Source organism: Apteryx rowi, unplaced genomic scaffold (genome assembly GCF_003343035.1).
Source record: "Apteryx rowi isolate R43461 unplaced genomic scaffold, aptRow1 scaffold_520, whole genome shotgun sequence".
In the NCBI taxonomy this organism is placed as follows: domain Eukaryota; kingdom Metazoa; phylum Chordata; class Aves; order Apterygiformes; family Apterygidae; genus Apteryx; species Apteryx rowi.
This window is the reverse complement of record NW_020450784.1, coordinates 412326-429086: the sequence shown is the minus strand read 5'-3', so window position 1 is coordinate 429086 and position 16761 is coordinate 412326. Positions and strand designations below refer to the sequence as shown.

At 37.3% G+C, this 16761-nt stretch overlaps 1 protein-coding gene across 2 annotated transcripts in view; it reads right to left on the bottom strand.

Moving 5' to 3' along the window:
- CHN2 (chimerin 2) overlaps positions 1-16761 on the bottom strand; it is a 168346-nt gene that overhangs the window by 84393 nt on the left and 67192 nt on the right. For both annotated transcript variants that reach the window (XM_026080452.1, XM_026080451.1), the window contains exons 2-3: positions 15789-15827; positions 7633-7688 (exon numbers count right to left, since the gene is read on the bottom strand). In XM_026080452.1, the coding sequence (XP_025936237.1) occupies positions 7633-7688; positions 15789-15827 (95 nt within the window). The remainder of the gene's footprint in view (positions 1-7632; positions 7689-15788; positions 15828-16761) is intronic.

Genomic DNA, 16761 nt, shown 5'->3' with positions numbered 1-16761 from the left:
AGTACCAAATGCACGTTTAGAACCAGTGTGCTGGAACCCAGTTAGAAACTTGAGTATGGACAGGAGACGTGGACAGGACCTCAGGCTTGTTTGTGGAAAGAAAATCAGGAAACAGAAGATCCAAACTGAGAGTGGACAGAGGTAGGCAGAATATTAGGAGGAGAGGGGCCTTAGACAAGCCCCTGCTTAGCATCACAGGGTGGATGTGTATATTGCCAGTTTATTAGGAGAACATCTGTCCACGGGGATAGTAGGAGGATGAAAACAAAAATCTGAGGAGGAAGAATAAGATTCATTCAGTTAATCTGTCATTGATTTTGTGAATACTTCTGCTCTGCACTTGGGAACAGCAGACGTTTCTGTTAAGTCAGGCTATCTGCAAAGTCTGAACAGGAATAAAGGAGCTTAGTGCTAGCTACTTTTCCAGAATCACAGGTGGAGATCCTATTAGGGACTCTGCAAAATACTAAGTAGGAGAATGTTTCCCAAATGATGAACAATCTGGTACCTTACAGATGCTTTCATTTCAACAAAGCTGAACATTCTGATACCTATTTAGCAGATACATTATTCATATGAAAACGTCTCTATCACACACACATGCAGATGCTTCCTTATGTGTACAGGGCGGTTGAACTGAGTCAGTACATATTGGCTTGTCATGCTGCTTTTTCAAAGAGATATGAAAATTTTTTTGGAAATAAAGAGGATAAATAGAAATTTACTTTGCAAAACTTCTAAAGTTTCATTTTGAACCCTGGAAATTCAGGAGTCCTTGTGTGAAAACAACACAAATTCCACTATGTTCATGTCTACTTCTTTTCTGTGTTCCAAAAAGAAGTGTATACTGGCTGATTTGACCATTGTATATGTAGGTATATATGTATAACATATAGCAAGATAGGAAGTAAGATACATAGATGCAAACAGACAGATGTGCATATAAATTTCTATAGTTATTCACATTAAGAAAAATGGATTGATCAACCACTCCCCATAGCGTGTTCTCATTTTGAATCCTAACAAAAGACCTCAAACACTTTACAAAATATCAGCCAGTAAGCAGACAAAGTGAGACTTCCTTTGATAAATTATTTTAACCAGCCACAAGGAATACTGGCCTAAATTGGCACAGACATGTAAATCTATAAAAGTACACAGAATTTTCACCTACACATAGGCTTACTTTATCTAAAACGAGGTGCAAAACAGGCTTCCATATATTCTGGTTTGAAAACTACTTAAATTTGACATCACACCAAAATAAAAAGAACTAGACTAAAAGACTGATATTTAATATAAAAAAGATAAGAGAAAGTTAAAAGTCAGGAGAACAGCAAAATCACACACACAGAGCACACACTTTCAAGGAAAAGTGGAGAGGAGGATGAAGCTTCCCAAGGAAGCTTTCAACCAAAACCAGAGGGATAATTAACAAGATTATCAGCCCATAAAGTAAGCTAGATATAATTACTGCTCATTAGTCAAAGTTGCCATCTTGTCTTCTGAAAAGCAGCTTTAACTGTTTCATTCATCAGCAATCAATAAACAGACCAACTTGTTCATAAGGTATTTGACTGAGAAGGGGAACACCAGTCTAATTTGCAAATTGCAACCTAAAACATTAGCAAATCGAACTTGATGAAATTCAAGTGGAATAGACAAACCTACTCTACTTTTGTTTAGCTGTAACTATTTCCTTAACTCTCATGTATGCAGAATACTTAGAAAACTTTCTGTTCTATTCAGTACTCAACAGACCATTAAAATGAGGATGACATGTACATCTGAGTGCTCCAGTACCCTGCTATTTTTTCTGTGTGGGACTTAATGGACTTTAGGAGAGATTTCCTATGAGTTCTTAAAGCGCTTTAGAAAAAAATTCATCAGCTTTTTCTATGTGATGGATACAACTGAATTTTAGGCAAYCAGTATTCTAGCCCTGCTTTTTTCATCGACAAGCATTCTGTGGGATGAAGTTTACTCTGAAGACATAGAACTGCATTAGGTCTAAACCCACATTTTAAACCTAAAATGAAAACCTACGTTTGGTCATTTTAGGAAAAGATGGTTACAACACATTTCAGCAGTCTGTGGGCCCACTACCCAATTATTAAACAAAGACCCTTCTTGGCCTTCAACTATTTTACGACCCCTCCGGTGCAGCCAGGCTTTCTATTTTCAGCACAGATTTCAGCTGAAGAACTTTCCTTCGTTTGTCAATGTCTATTCAAAATTGTTCTCCAGCTCCACTTGCAACCCACAGATGACTTCTGCATCCTCCATGTTTCTTGTTGTTTCTACCATAAACACAGGATTATAAAAACACAGTTAAATCAGCAGCAATATTGTAATAATTTTAAGATATAGGCTCCATTAAGTCTTATATGTACAAACACTTTCATTAATGAAAATAGGTTTCAGGACAATTCTGCTCATTTTCATTTAATTGCTGGCTAATGGGGTCTCTTGGTGTGTCAGTGTGTGTGTTTTGGGGTTTCTTTCAAAGGAAAAGATAATTCAATATTCTGAATAATCTTAGATAAGCTCTCAGGACTGACAGTAAGAGACACTCTTCATGGTAGTGTCTGACTTTTTGCAGTTTAGAGATTTGAACAAATGCTGTGAAAATTCCCATTTATTCTCATTATTTACCACCAATTTTATGGCCAATTTCAATGCCTATTACAGCTCTCTAGAACTTTACCACAGAATACACATTGTTCATAGACAGGTGAGGGCAGATGGAAGGAAAATGTATTCAGCTTATAGAGGTCATTAAGTTAGCAGAATTAAGGGAATTCATGGAAGACTTCCTGCAATGATTAAATGCTTATCATCCACTCTGACATAGTCTGCAAACATCTTACTAAGGCTTCATTTTAGCACCCTTGCTCAAGCTTATCTAATTCTGGAACTGCCCTACTAAAAGCCTTTTCTTAGGTACAAAGATAAAATATTCATGTATCTGAAAGTAGGACTGACAAAAGTAATCTGGAATTTTAAAGCACTTTTCAATATTGTTATTGTTTAAATGATACTCTACTATGTTCTACTGTTCCTAGCTTGGATCCCATATTGCAAAAGAATCTTTGAGGATAACTGAGTAAAGAACAATTTGCAGTTTAGGACAGTCTAAACATGCCATTATTTTAGTCTCCTAGAATCACTTAAGCAAAGAAAAAGGGATTTGAGTGTGTGTGGGGGAGCCTCCCTATTGTAATCATATTTGCTTTTAATCAAGGAACCACAATTTTGCTGCTTTAAGGGCAGATAGACTCTTTCTGCTGCTTCTGACACAACCTATTTGGTATTCAGAAAAATGAAGAAGGCAATTAACTGACATTTTTCTACATAATAATATAAGTTAAAGCTCCAAGGCTTTGTCCTCACTAGGGAAATTTAGACAAGTTTCTCACTGCTGCTGACACTGGTTTGGCCGAAACACTGTTAGGAATATGAAAGGTCTAATGCAGACAAACTCACCAGCCTCAAAAATTGCTGTCAGCTATTAGACTTTCACGGAACAGAACAGGAATAACATTCACAGGTAGGAATATCTGAATGACTCTAGACAATTAACACAAGAGTCATGGGTAAGACTCACTCTTTGAAGGAAATTTATAACAAGCCTGTTGTTTACCAGTAGTTGCTGAAAATGTTCCCCAAAAATGTCACCGTTCCTTTCTTAATTCTATTACTTCGTTAAAGGCTCAAATTCTTTAAAAGATATTTTAACTTAGAATAGCCTACTAAAATATCTTTTAAAACTGAAAACTGTTTAATATGTTACTTTAGAATAAAAACAGAAGGTTGAATGCTTCGCTTGAATTTTTTTCTGTGAATGTGTCATTTTTGATCATCATTTCTGTAGAACAAATCCTAAAAGATGCTTTTTAGTATGACTTTCTCACAAAATTAGTCCGAATCTTTGCTGCATACCATTGCAGTTGCATCTACAAGCACAATATTTAGAAACTATTCCTCCACCCGGATGGTGCTTCTAAATGAAATTTTTTTATTTTAAAAATAAACCATTAAAACATCGCTGGAAGGAATACAGTTACAAATTAGGGTATTGGCAGAAATCCAATGTTATTGGGAAGGTAGGATATTCACACTACTCATGCTGCCAGTAGTGATTAATTAAAAGCCGTTAGATACCTGAAGCCCAACAGTTCATTCAATATGATTCCCATTGAAGGAATGACCTGCTTTTGCAGGCAAGATATTTATGCAGGCAGAGGAGAAAAAGAAAATCATGATAGCAAAGCTCGAAGACACAAAGCTATAAATGTTCATGTTTTATTTAGAGTCCCAGTCCCCCTTCTAGTCTGGTTGTTTGTGTATCAGGACAGGTGATTTCTGTCTTCACAGTATAGCTAATGAAGAAATCCACACAAATGAGATGGCAGAACTGCTGAGATCTGAGTCTAAAACCTTTGTGACTACTGAATACAGAGGAGCAAAGGCATGAAGAAAATGTGGAAGACAGCAATGGAGAAGAGGAATGATAAAAATGCCAACTGGTGAAAGGAAAAAACAACACTTCACAGGTTTATCTGTTAGTGTTACAGATTTTGTTTTTCAGCAGATGCTTGAATTTCCTTGTGAACAGGGCAGAATTCAGCTATTACGAATGAAAAATGTCTTCCCATAAACACGAAGGATTTAAAATTATTTCCATTTTTTTATCACATCTGCCAGAAGTACTTTGAATCCTAAATCACACAAGAGAACACCCTCAACAAAGTCCAGTTCTTATAATATTCACATGGAGATATAAATTTTTCCAGCATCACTCATATCTTGCTGACACCTGCTCTCCAGATGTTGGATGAACATTATGTTGCATACTAAGTAASTATCATACTGCTGATTAACATTTCCACACAGATTACAAGAAAAGGCATTTTGAGATTTTTCAATGAAACTGACAAAAATCTAGGACTAATAAGATGCCACTTCTTAAGGAAGAAAGTCTATACGGTCATCGGAACAGATTAAAGTTGAACTAAAAGTAAACAAACCAAAAAAATCCATCCTACAATTTGTGTGTTAAGGAAAAGCTAATAGGTGCCATAGGAACAAACTGCTGAATTTCCTCTTTTAAATAATCTGTGATGCTCTTTAAAACCATTATATAGTTCTACTTTATATAAAAGCAATACTGTGAACCTAGTGAACAATATAGACATCAGAGGAAAAACCCTAAAACATTATATGTAAAAATAAATATATAAAAATTAAGTACATCATCAGTGTTGGAGTAAGATTTTTTGCCTCCAAAACCAGAGAATCTGTTTTTAGAAATCAGGTTGTGGACACATAGAGCTGATCTACACAACAATTCATAATCCAAGTAATAAAAAGTCAAAGCTCACATTTTTAAGCATTCACACTGGTTTATATATTCCCTACCCTTGAGTAAAGTCTCTTTGTTTTCAAATATTTTAATGAATAAAAAAAAMCAAACCAAATCAAAATAGGACTCTCTCTAGTCCAGAAAGTCAGTCACTAAAAATGGCTCATTAGTCAGAATCAAAAACAAACGATATGAATCAGGTATTTTTTACTTATTTTGTTATGCACTGGTTTGTCAATTAATCATTCATTTGGTTAATATAGTATGATCTTAGCTTCTTTCTGTACATCTTTAGAAGTGACCTGAATAGGAACTAAATGTCTATGGTCTTTTAACATCAGGAAAAGGGAAGAAAGGATAACTTCGGCTGTATATAACATGCTGTATCTAAGGAAACAAGTTCAATATAGTATGCTGGTAAAGAGTTCACAAATGATCATTTACTCCATTTATTTAGGTAGATGCTCTTGTTTCTAGAACAACAATACAAATTGCTATTCTGCTTTAAAATCACATTTTACCTTGATCAAAATTTGTTGTCATATAGGCAAGCTAAAAATGCTTTAATCTGGCTTAGTGTAATAAATTTTGGATTAAACTTATTCGGGCCCAATCTCTTGTCTCCATGAAGAAGTTCAAATATAACTAAATGGTTGGTAAGGGATCCTAAGCATACAATGCAGATTAATCATATTTTCTGAAGATAAGTTCTTTCTTAGAGCAGTTCCCAGTAAGAAAAGATAAAGGAAATAATGGATAAACTTGCTTGTTCAATGTTTCAAGACAGAAAATGAGGAATTCTTCTAAGGCCACATTGGAAGTGGATAAATTGTCTACCTCAGTTATTGTCAGCTATACCACCAATAGTTTAATACTTGTTATATGATATTCATTCAGTAAAAATCTTAATGCTCCCTCCTTTTGAAAATACTATGGCCACAGAGAGGAAAGTCTTGTTAAAATCTTTCAGCATACATACACCAAAAGCCCACCGGGCTACAGCACAGTCCTTTTTCTTGAGCTTCATTTTTGACAGGGAGAAAGCATGACATGAGGGCTTACCCACTCTAGCAGGTAAGCGGACAGAGCTCAGAGACTTCCAATCTGAGGCCCAGATGCTGCTCCCTTGGCTCTGAAACAGCTGGCCGATGGCATTTGAGAAAAAAATGCAACAGTCCTTTAGTTAGTGCATGAGGTGAACTCAAGAAATCTGGATTTAATTCCTGGCTTTGCAATGGATCTTCTTCATGCTCATGGGCAACTTCCTTCATCTCCCCTGCGCTGGTACAATGCCTCCTACCCCACACAGAAGCGTTCTGCGACGGTATCTGTTAATATTTGACAGAAGCTGTGCTAGGGGGTCTATTTAAATGGGTACGCAGGGTGGCACGCTGCTCAAAGCTCAGGATCATATTTGAGAACAGAGCTATATATCATATTGATGTACAGCCGTTTATGTCCGTTTTCACATATGGAATCTTTTTATACCTTGTGTAACCGCTCCCTGTATTTAGTATTTCTATGACTAATATGCACGTGTGGGTTTGCAGAGAATTTGTCCCTGACATCAGAGAAGATAAAACTGTCATAAAACTTCATAAACATATCACAATTTTATTGACTGAGCAGAGAAGTCTACATATTTTTTCAGCTACAATGATGCAATGCAGTTTAAGGAACTGACATACTCACCTGGAGATGGAAGAACACAGAAAAAGAGGAAAAAACAGGGCAACAAGATGACTCAGCAAAATTTTCAGTCTTATATATTTCTTAATATTCTCCAATCTTTAAAGTTTCCATGACAGAACTAAGTTCTACTGCTACCAACTCGCTATTTTATCTTGAATAAAATTTTTAGCAAAGTGCTTTCTACAAACTGGAACTGCATGAATCATGTTGAAACATATCCTACATACTTTAATATGCAGATATGGGAAGGGAATACACTTTATGCTGCTCCATTTCCACAAAGAAACACAAATTGTTAGTTAGCATATAGAAGAGCACAGCAAGCAATGATTAATGAATATTTGTCTAATGAAGGGGCTTCTAGTGGTAAAATTTTGCATATTTCAGCCTCCAAGCCTAATTAGCAAATATTAATCTGCTTTAATTAATCAAGCCCAGGAAAAATGATTATATAAAATGATGGAGCAGAAAAATTAAAGAGCATACTACCCTCGGATGGCACAAAAGATCTTCAGGAATAATACGCTGCTGACAATTCATCAGATTTAACAAGGTACAGTAAAAGAAGAACTGACCTCCTGAGGACAAATGATTCTCTTGGGACGCGGTGCCTCTTGTTGTAACTGATATACTGTCAAACATAAAAACGTAAAGATAATTAGAGGATTGCAACATACACAAACTTTTATTCAGATGCTTATTTTAGCCAGGGGCTGCAGAGAAAAATGTAAATGCAAAGAAAAGGATGATAAACAGAGGTATTTTGGAGTGAACATAAGTCACTTATATGAAAACCAGTTGCTGAACTGTAAACAAGCTAAATCGATTAACTGTTTTAGAAGTGTTATCTCTTTTAGTACTTGTTACTAGCTATGTTTCTATACTGGGAAAAAGTACATAGAAGAATTTCCTAGGAGTATCTCAGGGTAAAAATTTGATTTTGCATACACTATGACGTAACAACTCAAGCAGGATTTTTAAATGTAACACCCATGTTTTTCTGATAGGCCAAGAAAAAGCTCACTAAAACTGAAAGAGTTCACTGGAATCTTATAATTTTTTTTAAGTTGTGCCGGTAATTATTTATGAGCAAGCAAACATTGCTTTTAGAGTAATTATACCATATTCAAATAGCCCTGGATCAATTTTGCATATCTTCTTAGGGCTCCAGAAGAGAGATCTGAGGCTAGGTGCAGCTGCTGAACTCTGGCCCCCAGCCTCTTCCCTTCATGTATTTAATGAGATCCTTTCCTTCCTTTCCACTCAAAAGTCAGGAGAGGAAGCTGACAGACAACGACAGTAATCAATTCCAGTGCAGACAGACTGTCTCTCCACAACTCCAGGAAAAATCCCAAAGGTTTGGATTGCCTCCCTTGAGAAAGGCCTTCTGTAGGCTGATCTTCTGGCATTCGGAAAGATCGTGTTTCGTCCATGGTTTTTTTAAAAGCCCAAATTTCTAGGACAGAGCTCTTCACAGTGCTTCTGGAGCTCAGAATTATTAGGTGGTAGATTATGGGGGGGAAGAGAAGCAGGAGAAATAAATGCCTGTAGGTTTGATAAACGCAAGAGTTCCTGCTGCAGAAAGCGAACAGAAATGGTAGGTGTTACTCTTCAGCACCTTTGGTTACCTTGCACACCTTCTCTTTAAATGGGGCTAGAAACAGCTGCAATGAAACTTGAAGAGCATGGAAGTCCTGGGCTCACCTACAAGTTTGTTACTCAGGGAATATGAAAGTTTTGGGGATCATGTTCTCTGCTAATTTCTAAGTGAAAAAAACCCATATCCTCTCCTTTTACCAACCCCATCTCCATCCCCAGTCCCTAGGAGGGACATAGCAAGACAGTTCATGATTTCTTATATTCCATATCAGTTTTAATGCACAAAAATGTGATCCAGCTCTGAATTTTTACTAAGATAACCTGCCTCATTCAGCACTGCCAGACTTCCCACTGCTTTTGCACAAGATTCATGATAACCAGTAGTATTTCTTACCCCTTTGCATAGTGTGACTGAGTAAGATTCAAAGTCTTCACTTTACTCATTTCTGATTAAATGTCTTCTGCATCTCTAACAGTTTTCCGTACTTTCCTGTACTGGGGAGCCCAGACCTGGACCCAGCACTCCAGATGTGGCCTCACCAACACTGAGCAGAGGGGCGGATTGCCTCCCTCAACCTGCTGGCAACGGTCTTCCTAATGCAATGCTTCTTCCTAAAGGAGGCTGTTGGCCTTCTTTGCCATGAGGGTGCACTGCTGGCCCATGTCCAACTTGTTGTCCACCAGGACCCCTATGGCCTTCTCTGCAAAGCTGCTCTCCAGCTGGTTGGCTCCCAGCCTGTACTTGTGCAAGGGGTTATTCCTCCCCAGGTGCAGGACTCTGCACTTCATGAGGTTCCTCTCTGCTGACTTCTCCAGCTTGTCAAGCTTCCTCTAAATAGTAGCGTAGCCATCCGGGGTTTCAGCCACTCCTCCTCCCAGCTTTGTATCATCTGTGAACTTGTTGAAGGTGCATTCTGTCTCATCATCCAGTCCATTAATGAAGCTGTTAAACAGTACTGAACCCAGTACTGGCCCCTGGGGACACCACTAAGGACTGCCCTCCAGCTGGACTTCATGCTGCTGATCATTGACACTCTGAGTCAACTAGTCAGCTAGTTTTCAATTCACCTCATTGACCGCCTATTTAGCCTACACTTCATCAGCTTGTCTATGAGGATTTTATGGGAGACAATGTCAAAAGCCTTACTAAAGTCAAGGTAAAAAACATCCACTACTCTCCTCTCATCCACCAAGCCAGTCATCTCATCATAGAAAGCTATCAGGTTGGTAAAGCACGATTTCCCCTTCATAAATCCATGCTGACTACACCCAATCATCTTCTTGTCCTTCACATGTCTGGAAATAGTGTCCAGGATTAGTTGTTCCATCTAGTCATGCATGAAAACTCTAGTTCAAAAATCAGAGACCATGTCTGAAAGTTCTGATTATTCTGGAGCCCAACATTATGCTTTTAAAGTGTCCATTTTTGAATGTTCGAAATCACCACGACTGCTGATTCAGGAAGTAACTCATGCTTAATACTAAACATATTCAAGAGGAAAACAGCAACTTTTTTCTTCCCCCATACATTTCCAGTGGGGAAAAGGAACTCTAAGGAAGCAAAATATTGCAAGAATATGATTGCTTCCTCACCATTTAAAGCAAAAGATCTATTTCCCCAATACGTTCATTTCAATTATTAGGAAAAAATCATTCTTCACAAAAATCATATTTTCAATGATCAAAACTGTTAATTATTTATTAACTGACATAGCAAGATAAGTTAATGAAGCTGTTTCTAAGGTAAACTTGATGGCTGTGGTGTAAAAGAAGTTGGTCTGAAGAGCACATATGAAACCTATCTTGTGACGTTTGTATAAGAAATGAGGAAAGTAAAGAACTCCTGGAAATGGCCAAAAGGATGACTGAGGCTGATATCACTAGAGAAGCAAGGGTGGGAAAAGGAATCAGAATTTCACAAAACAAAGGAGGGAATGACTAATGGGAAAGGGCAGATATATGAAAGACTTGAAAGCAAACACACAAAAGACTGGATGTTGATAGGATGCAGTGGGATGAATCAGTGGAGGGATTCACAAAGAATGACAAGAAAGACAAATCATCTTAACAATTGTGTTTTGAATAGACTGGAAAAGGTTGCTGTCATTTTCAGAGAGGCATGGGCAATTAATCTGCACAAAAATCTGAATAGAGAAAGAGATATGATTTAGAAATACATCAGAGGAGAATGTAATAAGATTATTACTATACAAATAAATAACAGCAATAATTTACATGCTGCTTTAGATGTGCAGGATGAGAAAATGGCCCCAAGTAAAAAGCATGACTGAGCTTGTGAATGGTGCTAATCACAGAAAACATGAATGGGAAATGGTTTCATGGGAAAGATAAAGAATTCAGATTAGGCCATATTAACTTTAAATTGACAGAAAGACAATCCAGTGGAAATACTGGAGAGAGATGCTAAACACTTGGACCAAGGGAGAGAAGACAGATCAGAAACAGAAAGAAAGGTTTGAGAACCATCACTGGCACCAGGGGAAGTGAAGCCCAGCAATTCAACGAGAAAGAAACAGCAAAGAAGAGACAGGCAGGCACACAACTGCCAAGAATACTCAGAAAAGATAGGCAGCAGGGCAAGAGCGGAGAAGGTAAAAAACAATGAAAGGCCAAATAACTGAAAAACTAGGAAAAGACAATATCTCAAAAAGACTAAGAAATTCAGGAGGAAAGCAGGTGAGACACTATCAAAAAATATGTTCTTTTCCAGAGCTCTATCCTCTTTTTGCTTCAAATGATTGCTATATAAAAGCCAGCAGACGAGGTATGAATGCAAGTGAGTATCATGGCTAAGGTGACTTGAAAAAATGTGTGCCCTACAGTTAAGTTCCCATGAGCACAGACACCTCATTAAGTGACCTCATTTTCAGAAGTGCTGAACACCCTGCAGCTCTGCCTAATTTCATTACATACTTTTTCAAAAGTGCCAGGCACTCACCACTCTGACTGACACCGCTGAGACCCCAGCAGAGTCCAGTGGATGGTCAGAACAGCAGAAAACACGTCCCTTACTTACGTGCTCAAATGATGACAAACAAACTTCACCTTTCTGCCTCATTTCCTCCCTCCTCCTCCTTTTTGAAAATTCTAATACAGAATCCTATTTATTGGGGTATAGTTGACTGAAATAATAGAAAAATGGACTTATTTAATACAGTTGTAAGCAGCGACTGACATCTGACCCAGTCTATCTCAGCTTTGAGGGCTTACAGACAGTTCAGAGACAAACTCACTTTGATCATAAAAAAGACAACACTTTGAACAAAATGATGCATTATTATTTTAGCCCTAAGAAAATTAACCTCATAAAATGTCAACTGCATGCAAAAAGGAGATGTATTATTACTGCTTAGAGAACAGCATCAGATTGGCAGCAGCTTTTTGGTCCAGCTAGAGATGAAACACATAGTAATAATGCAGACTTAATATTTGACCAAAATGCAGCAGTGCAATAGAAAAAATCAACACCCTTTAACCATCCTTAAAAGTTTTGTAATTCAAATAGGYTGCCAGCATTCATAGCAGCATAATCAATTTGAGAGCCTGTAAGTTAACAAAACTTTAAGTGATTATCTAATTTCTAGAGGAATGCTTTTTTGAGATGTAAAGTAACTAGTTAGAATATGTATCTCATCTTTTGTTCCAGGGAGAGAATGAGACTTGTCTGGAGGAATGAATAACGAAAATTCTACAATACATTTTAGAAAGAACTGTCTAATTATGAAATCTGTTCTGTGTAAGTAACAAAGCAGTGACATGCAAAAGTCTACCCTTCCTCCTTTTCTGCCAGGGAAGAAGGACTATCACTAGTTTCTTCATACTTCTTTCATTCTGCAATGTGCCAGCAACTCCAAGTTTCTATTTWAACTCATCTATGATTTCTCTTCAGTTATGCTCCAATGGAGAGGAAAAATTCCTATCATCGCTTCTACAAAGCAGCAAAAAGACACACTGACTTCTGTCTGCAAATGCTTCACAGAGTTCCTTAGTTTTACCTCTTTGGCCTCAACTCAGTAAGGAATTTATGCATGTGCCTAACTTGAATGATAGGCGCTGTCCCACTCCTGTGGGATTACTCACATACTTAGTCCAAGTGCACGGCTGAAGGAAGGCCTTAATTTCTGACAGATCTAAGACTCAGACATTGTGCTGATTATTTGCTGCAGGGTAGAAGGCAAGGGAACTTTCTGTGGAGCTGGACCATGGCATTAAGCAATGTTTTGCACCTTGCCACTTTGCTGTCCTTCACACCAGCATACTGATCTCAAATAATGAAAATAACCGTTAAAATGGCACTGACATTCGACATACTTAGCCAATACTTACTCAATCTCAACAGTGATAAGAGGAGAAAAAGAGTGGCTTTATATATCCTCAAAACTCATGAACATGTGYTCTGTAGCTGGAAGTCAAAATTTACTAAGCTATTTCAGCAGCCAAACAAATTGCCTACATGTGACAAGTAGCAGATAGGATTCTTGTTTCTTCACTAAGAGGGCAGTGCCGCGCTGGAGCAGGTTTCCCAGAAAGGTAGCAGAATCCCTGGAGGTTTTCAAGACTCAGCAAGATAAAGCCGATAATGCTGGCTATAACTGACAACAGTCCCGCTTCAGGTGGGAAGCTGGACTAGATAACCCCAGAGGTCCCTGCCAGACAACATTTCTGTGACTCTTATCTTCCTTTGTTTCCTATGTCAGTGATGGTAAAAAGGCAAAATATAATTTCATATAATATTTCTAATGTACAACAGGCTACAAAAATAAATCTGTTGTTGGATATTTATTTGTTTACCTATTACTGAGATAGAAATGTAATCAAACCCATTGCTTAGAGATTGGTGGCTGCTAGTTACTTTCCAACTTTTTTCCAAGTCCTTTGACAGTAATATGAAATTGTTCTTGCCATTTCTTTTTCTCTCCGTCTCCCAGAGTGGATAAAAAAAGTCTGAAAAACCTGGCAATGTCTGAAACTCATGTGCCTTCTAACAATTCTTCATAAACAAGTGAAGATTAGAACTATCCATCTTTTCTGCAGAAGTTCAGCATAACTGTGACTTCAAATACAGCTAACAGAAGCTTATAAATTATGCCAAAGAGCAAGGCYTGGATTCTGAAAGCTGTTCCACTTTGTTTGGCATTTGCCCATGGATATGCAGAATACTGTTTATTTGAATACTTTGCCTGCATAAACAGGAAAATCTGCCTTTGTGGAGAAGCTAGGAGGATTGAAGCCTTGGTTTTTATGCCAATAAAAGACAACATAGTGCACATAAATTTATACAAGACTTAAAAAAGAAATCAAACTGTATGCAAAGTATCTAAATAGTATGTTAGTATAATTAAAGAAAAGTTATTAGCTAAAATGCAGTAATAATTATAAAATAAAATAAAATAAAATACAAACACTAAATTAAAACGTGATAAGACACAGCATTAGTTTGCATCATGGACTAATACTACCACTGGACATAATTTCTGTAATTATTTTACCAGATTGGGATTTTCGTAACAGAGTAAAGAAGCAGTTTTTACTCAACATTGCAATGAAAAACATATGTCTATGGCTAAGCAATCTCAGCAGTAAATCTCTGTAATCTTAAACTACTCTCTGCATTTTGGAACTGTGTAATTTTTTCCAAGGTCACTCATGCATGGAGTTCAGATGCTGAGGCCATGACTTTGTCATTACCACAAAACTGGCATCCTACATATATCTGAATAGGAAATTATATATTCATATTCTATTAGTTCATTCTGCTTTTTTTTTTTTAAAGTTTCCTTGGATTATAGGTAAGCTATCAGGCAAGTAACCAAACTTTTTCCACTGCATGTACTGATGTGTCTGCTGCATCAGTGTGGTGACTAGAAGGCAAGTAAAAGGCATGTGCTTATTCTCTGATTTTTTAATGAAAATTTCCTTAGTGCAAAAAGAGGCATCATCTGTCATTTGAAATCCTGATCTCATCAGAGTCAATGGGAGTTTTCCATTGATTTTGAGTAGGCCATGTTTCTCTTCTAAAAAAACCCTTCATGTAGTCTACTTCTTGTACCAGCAAGGTACATTGGAATGGTCCAGCTAAAATCAGTATAATCCTGCTGACTTTTGAGGAGGTTTCTCTTACATACACAAAATATTGCAATTAAAAATGTAAGTCATTGGAAAACAGTGTTCTGAGAAACAAATTTTGTAATTCAATAGTGTGCTCTAATTTTGGCATATAGCATATAGATGATGGCTTTAAAGTCAGCAAGGTAGTCACATGTGCATATAAGGGAAGTCAACAATTTTACTCAAGTCTTTAAAATTATACATGTACATGCATGTAATTACTGCGATCCCTGTCTTGGTAGTTCCATTTCTGTAAAGGCGCTGTACATAATTTGAAGTTGCCATTATAAAAGGGTAACTTTTGCTTAGGATAGTTCTGTATCTGAAAACAGCAAAAAAGAAAAGAAAGCTACAGTTTCATTAAAGCTTCAGTAAAGATTTAATATAAAAAGATAAAATGTACAGGCAATCTTTAATAAGGGTTGTAAAAGCCAATGTTTTGCCTTAGATCAGTGCTACTTTATTAGAAAATGCATTTGGAACAAAGCAAAAAAGAGCATCAAATACGCATTTCTGCACTACACTATATGTAAATCATTTTTCTAAGGGCAGACAGGAACGTTCAAAGAACTGATAATGGTGTCTCCAATTTCTAAACCACCACTTCAAAATCAGCTTATAGTGCTAAGGATCAAAAATAATATTATCTGAAAGTGATTTGGTGACTCATATAAAAAGACTAGTATACTCAAGTCCGACCTGTAGTAAACATGTGAAGGATTAACCTCTACATTTGAAATCCTTCCTGACGGTCTTGGCAGAGAAACCATGAAACCCAGGATCTGCCCCTTAGCAAAGCAACCCACAGAATCTGTCCCTGACAGCCCTGCTGCGCTTGCTCTACACAGAACCAGAAAAGGTCAGTTTTCGCTGTTGGCCCATACAGTAATTTCTACAAGCACCTAGTACATTTATGTCTTTTTTTTAAAAACAGAAAGGGAAAAGACCTAACAATGACACCCTGGTAAGGTCCTAAGATTATTCAAATTTCAGGTATACTCACAGTATGATTTCCATATTGGAGGCTGGTATTCTTCAGCATCTGAAATAGAAATAAAAAGGGGAAAAGAAATCAGTCAGTTGGCCACCAGGTCAAACTGGCAGCGTGCATTTTTCTGTTGAGAGATCTCAGCTTGTCAGCAAAATTCACATTTCTTTCCCAAGAGAGATGCTAGCTCATTTACAGAACAGTTTTCTATGGGAGAGAAGAATATAAATTTCACCACTTGTGGAGCCRAAGTGTTTTTTCCAAATTAATCAAATACAAAAGGAATTAATTTATCACCAATTTGCATATAGTTTCTTAACTCACCAGTATTCTTATAGTAATGAACTAGAATAACTACAAAGGAATTCTTTATTTCCTTAACTTGGCCTGATAAACAGACAAATCGCTACTGATTTGCAATCAGGCTTCTAACCCCTCCATTATGAAATAAAATAAGCCTTAATGAATAATATATGCCTCAGCTAAAAAGATGCACAGCTCAGACTGGACTCTGATGTACAGATCTGGCAGTTCCAACAACAAGATTCACTTAAACTTCTTGAACTGATAATTATATGTAATTTGCATATTTTCCAGGAACAGTGTCATCAAAAATTATAATAAAAAGTCAGAAAACGGAAAGACTGGAAAAACTGCAGCTGGAAACAGAAGATGACTGTTGTGCTTATCAACTGAAGGGGCACAAAAAGAACTGATATATTCTCTTAGTGCGAGGGTTATGCAATGCTTCTGGGTAAACTGTTGGCAAAGGGAACCAAGCTTCTGTGTTTAAAAGTGTAAATCTGTATGGCCTGAGCTTAAAACAAACAAACAAACAAAAAATATGTCAAGAGCCAAGAGTGCAAAAGGCTCTCTAGAAGGCAGGCTAGCACCACTTGATGGCCACACTGAGTACCTGAGCCTGCAAGCCTCAAGAGACATTTCCAGCTGCAAGAAAAGCTGTTGCTTCAACGTCCAGAAATCCCAG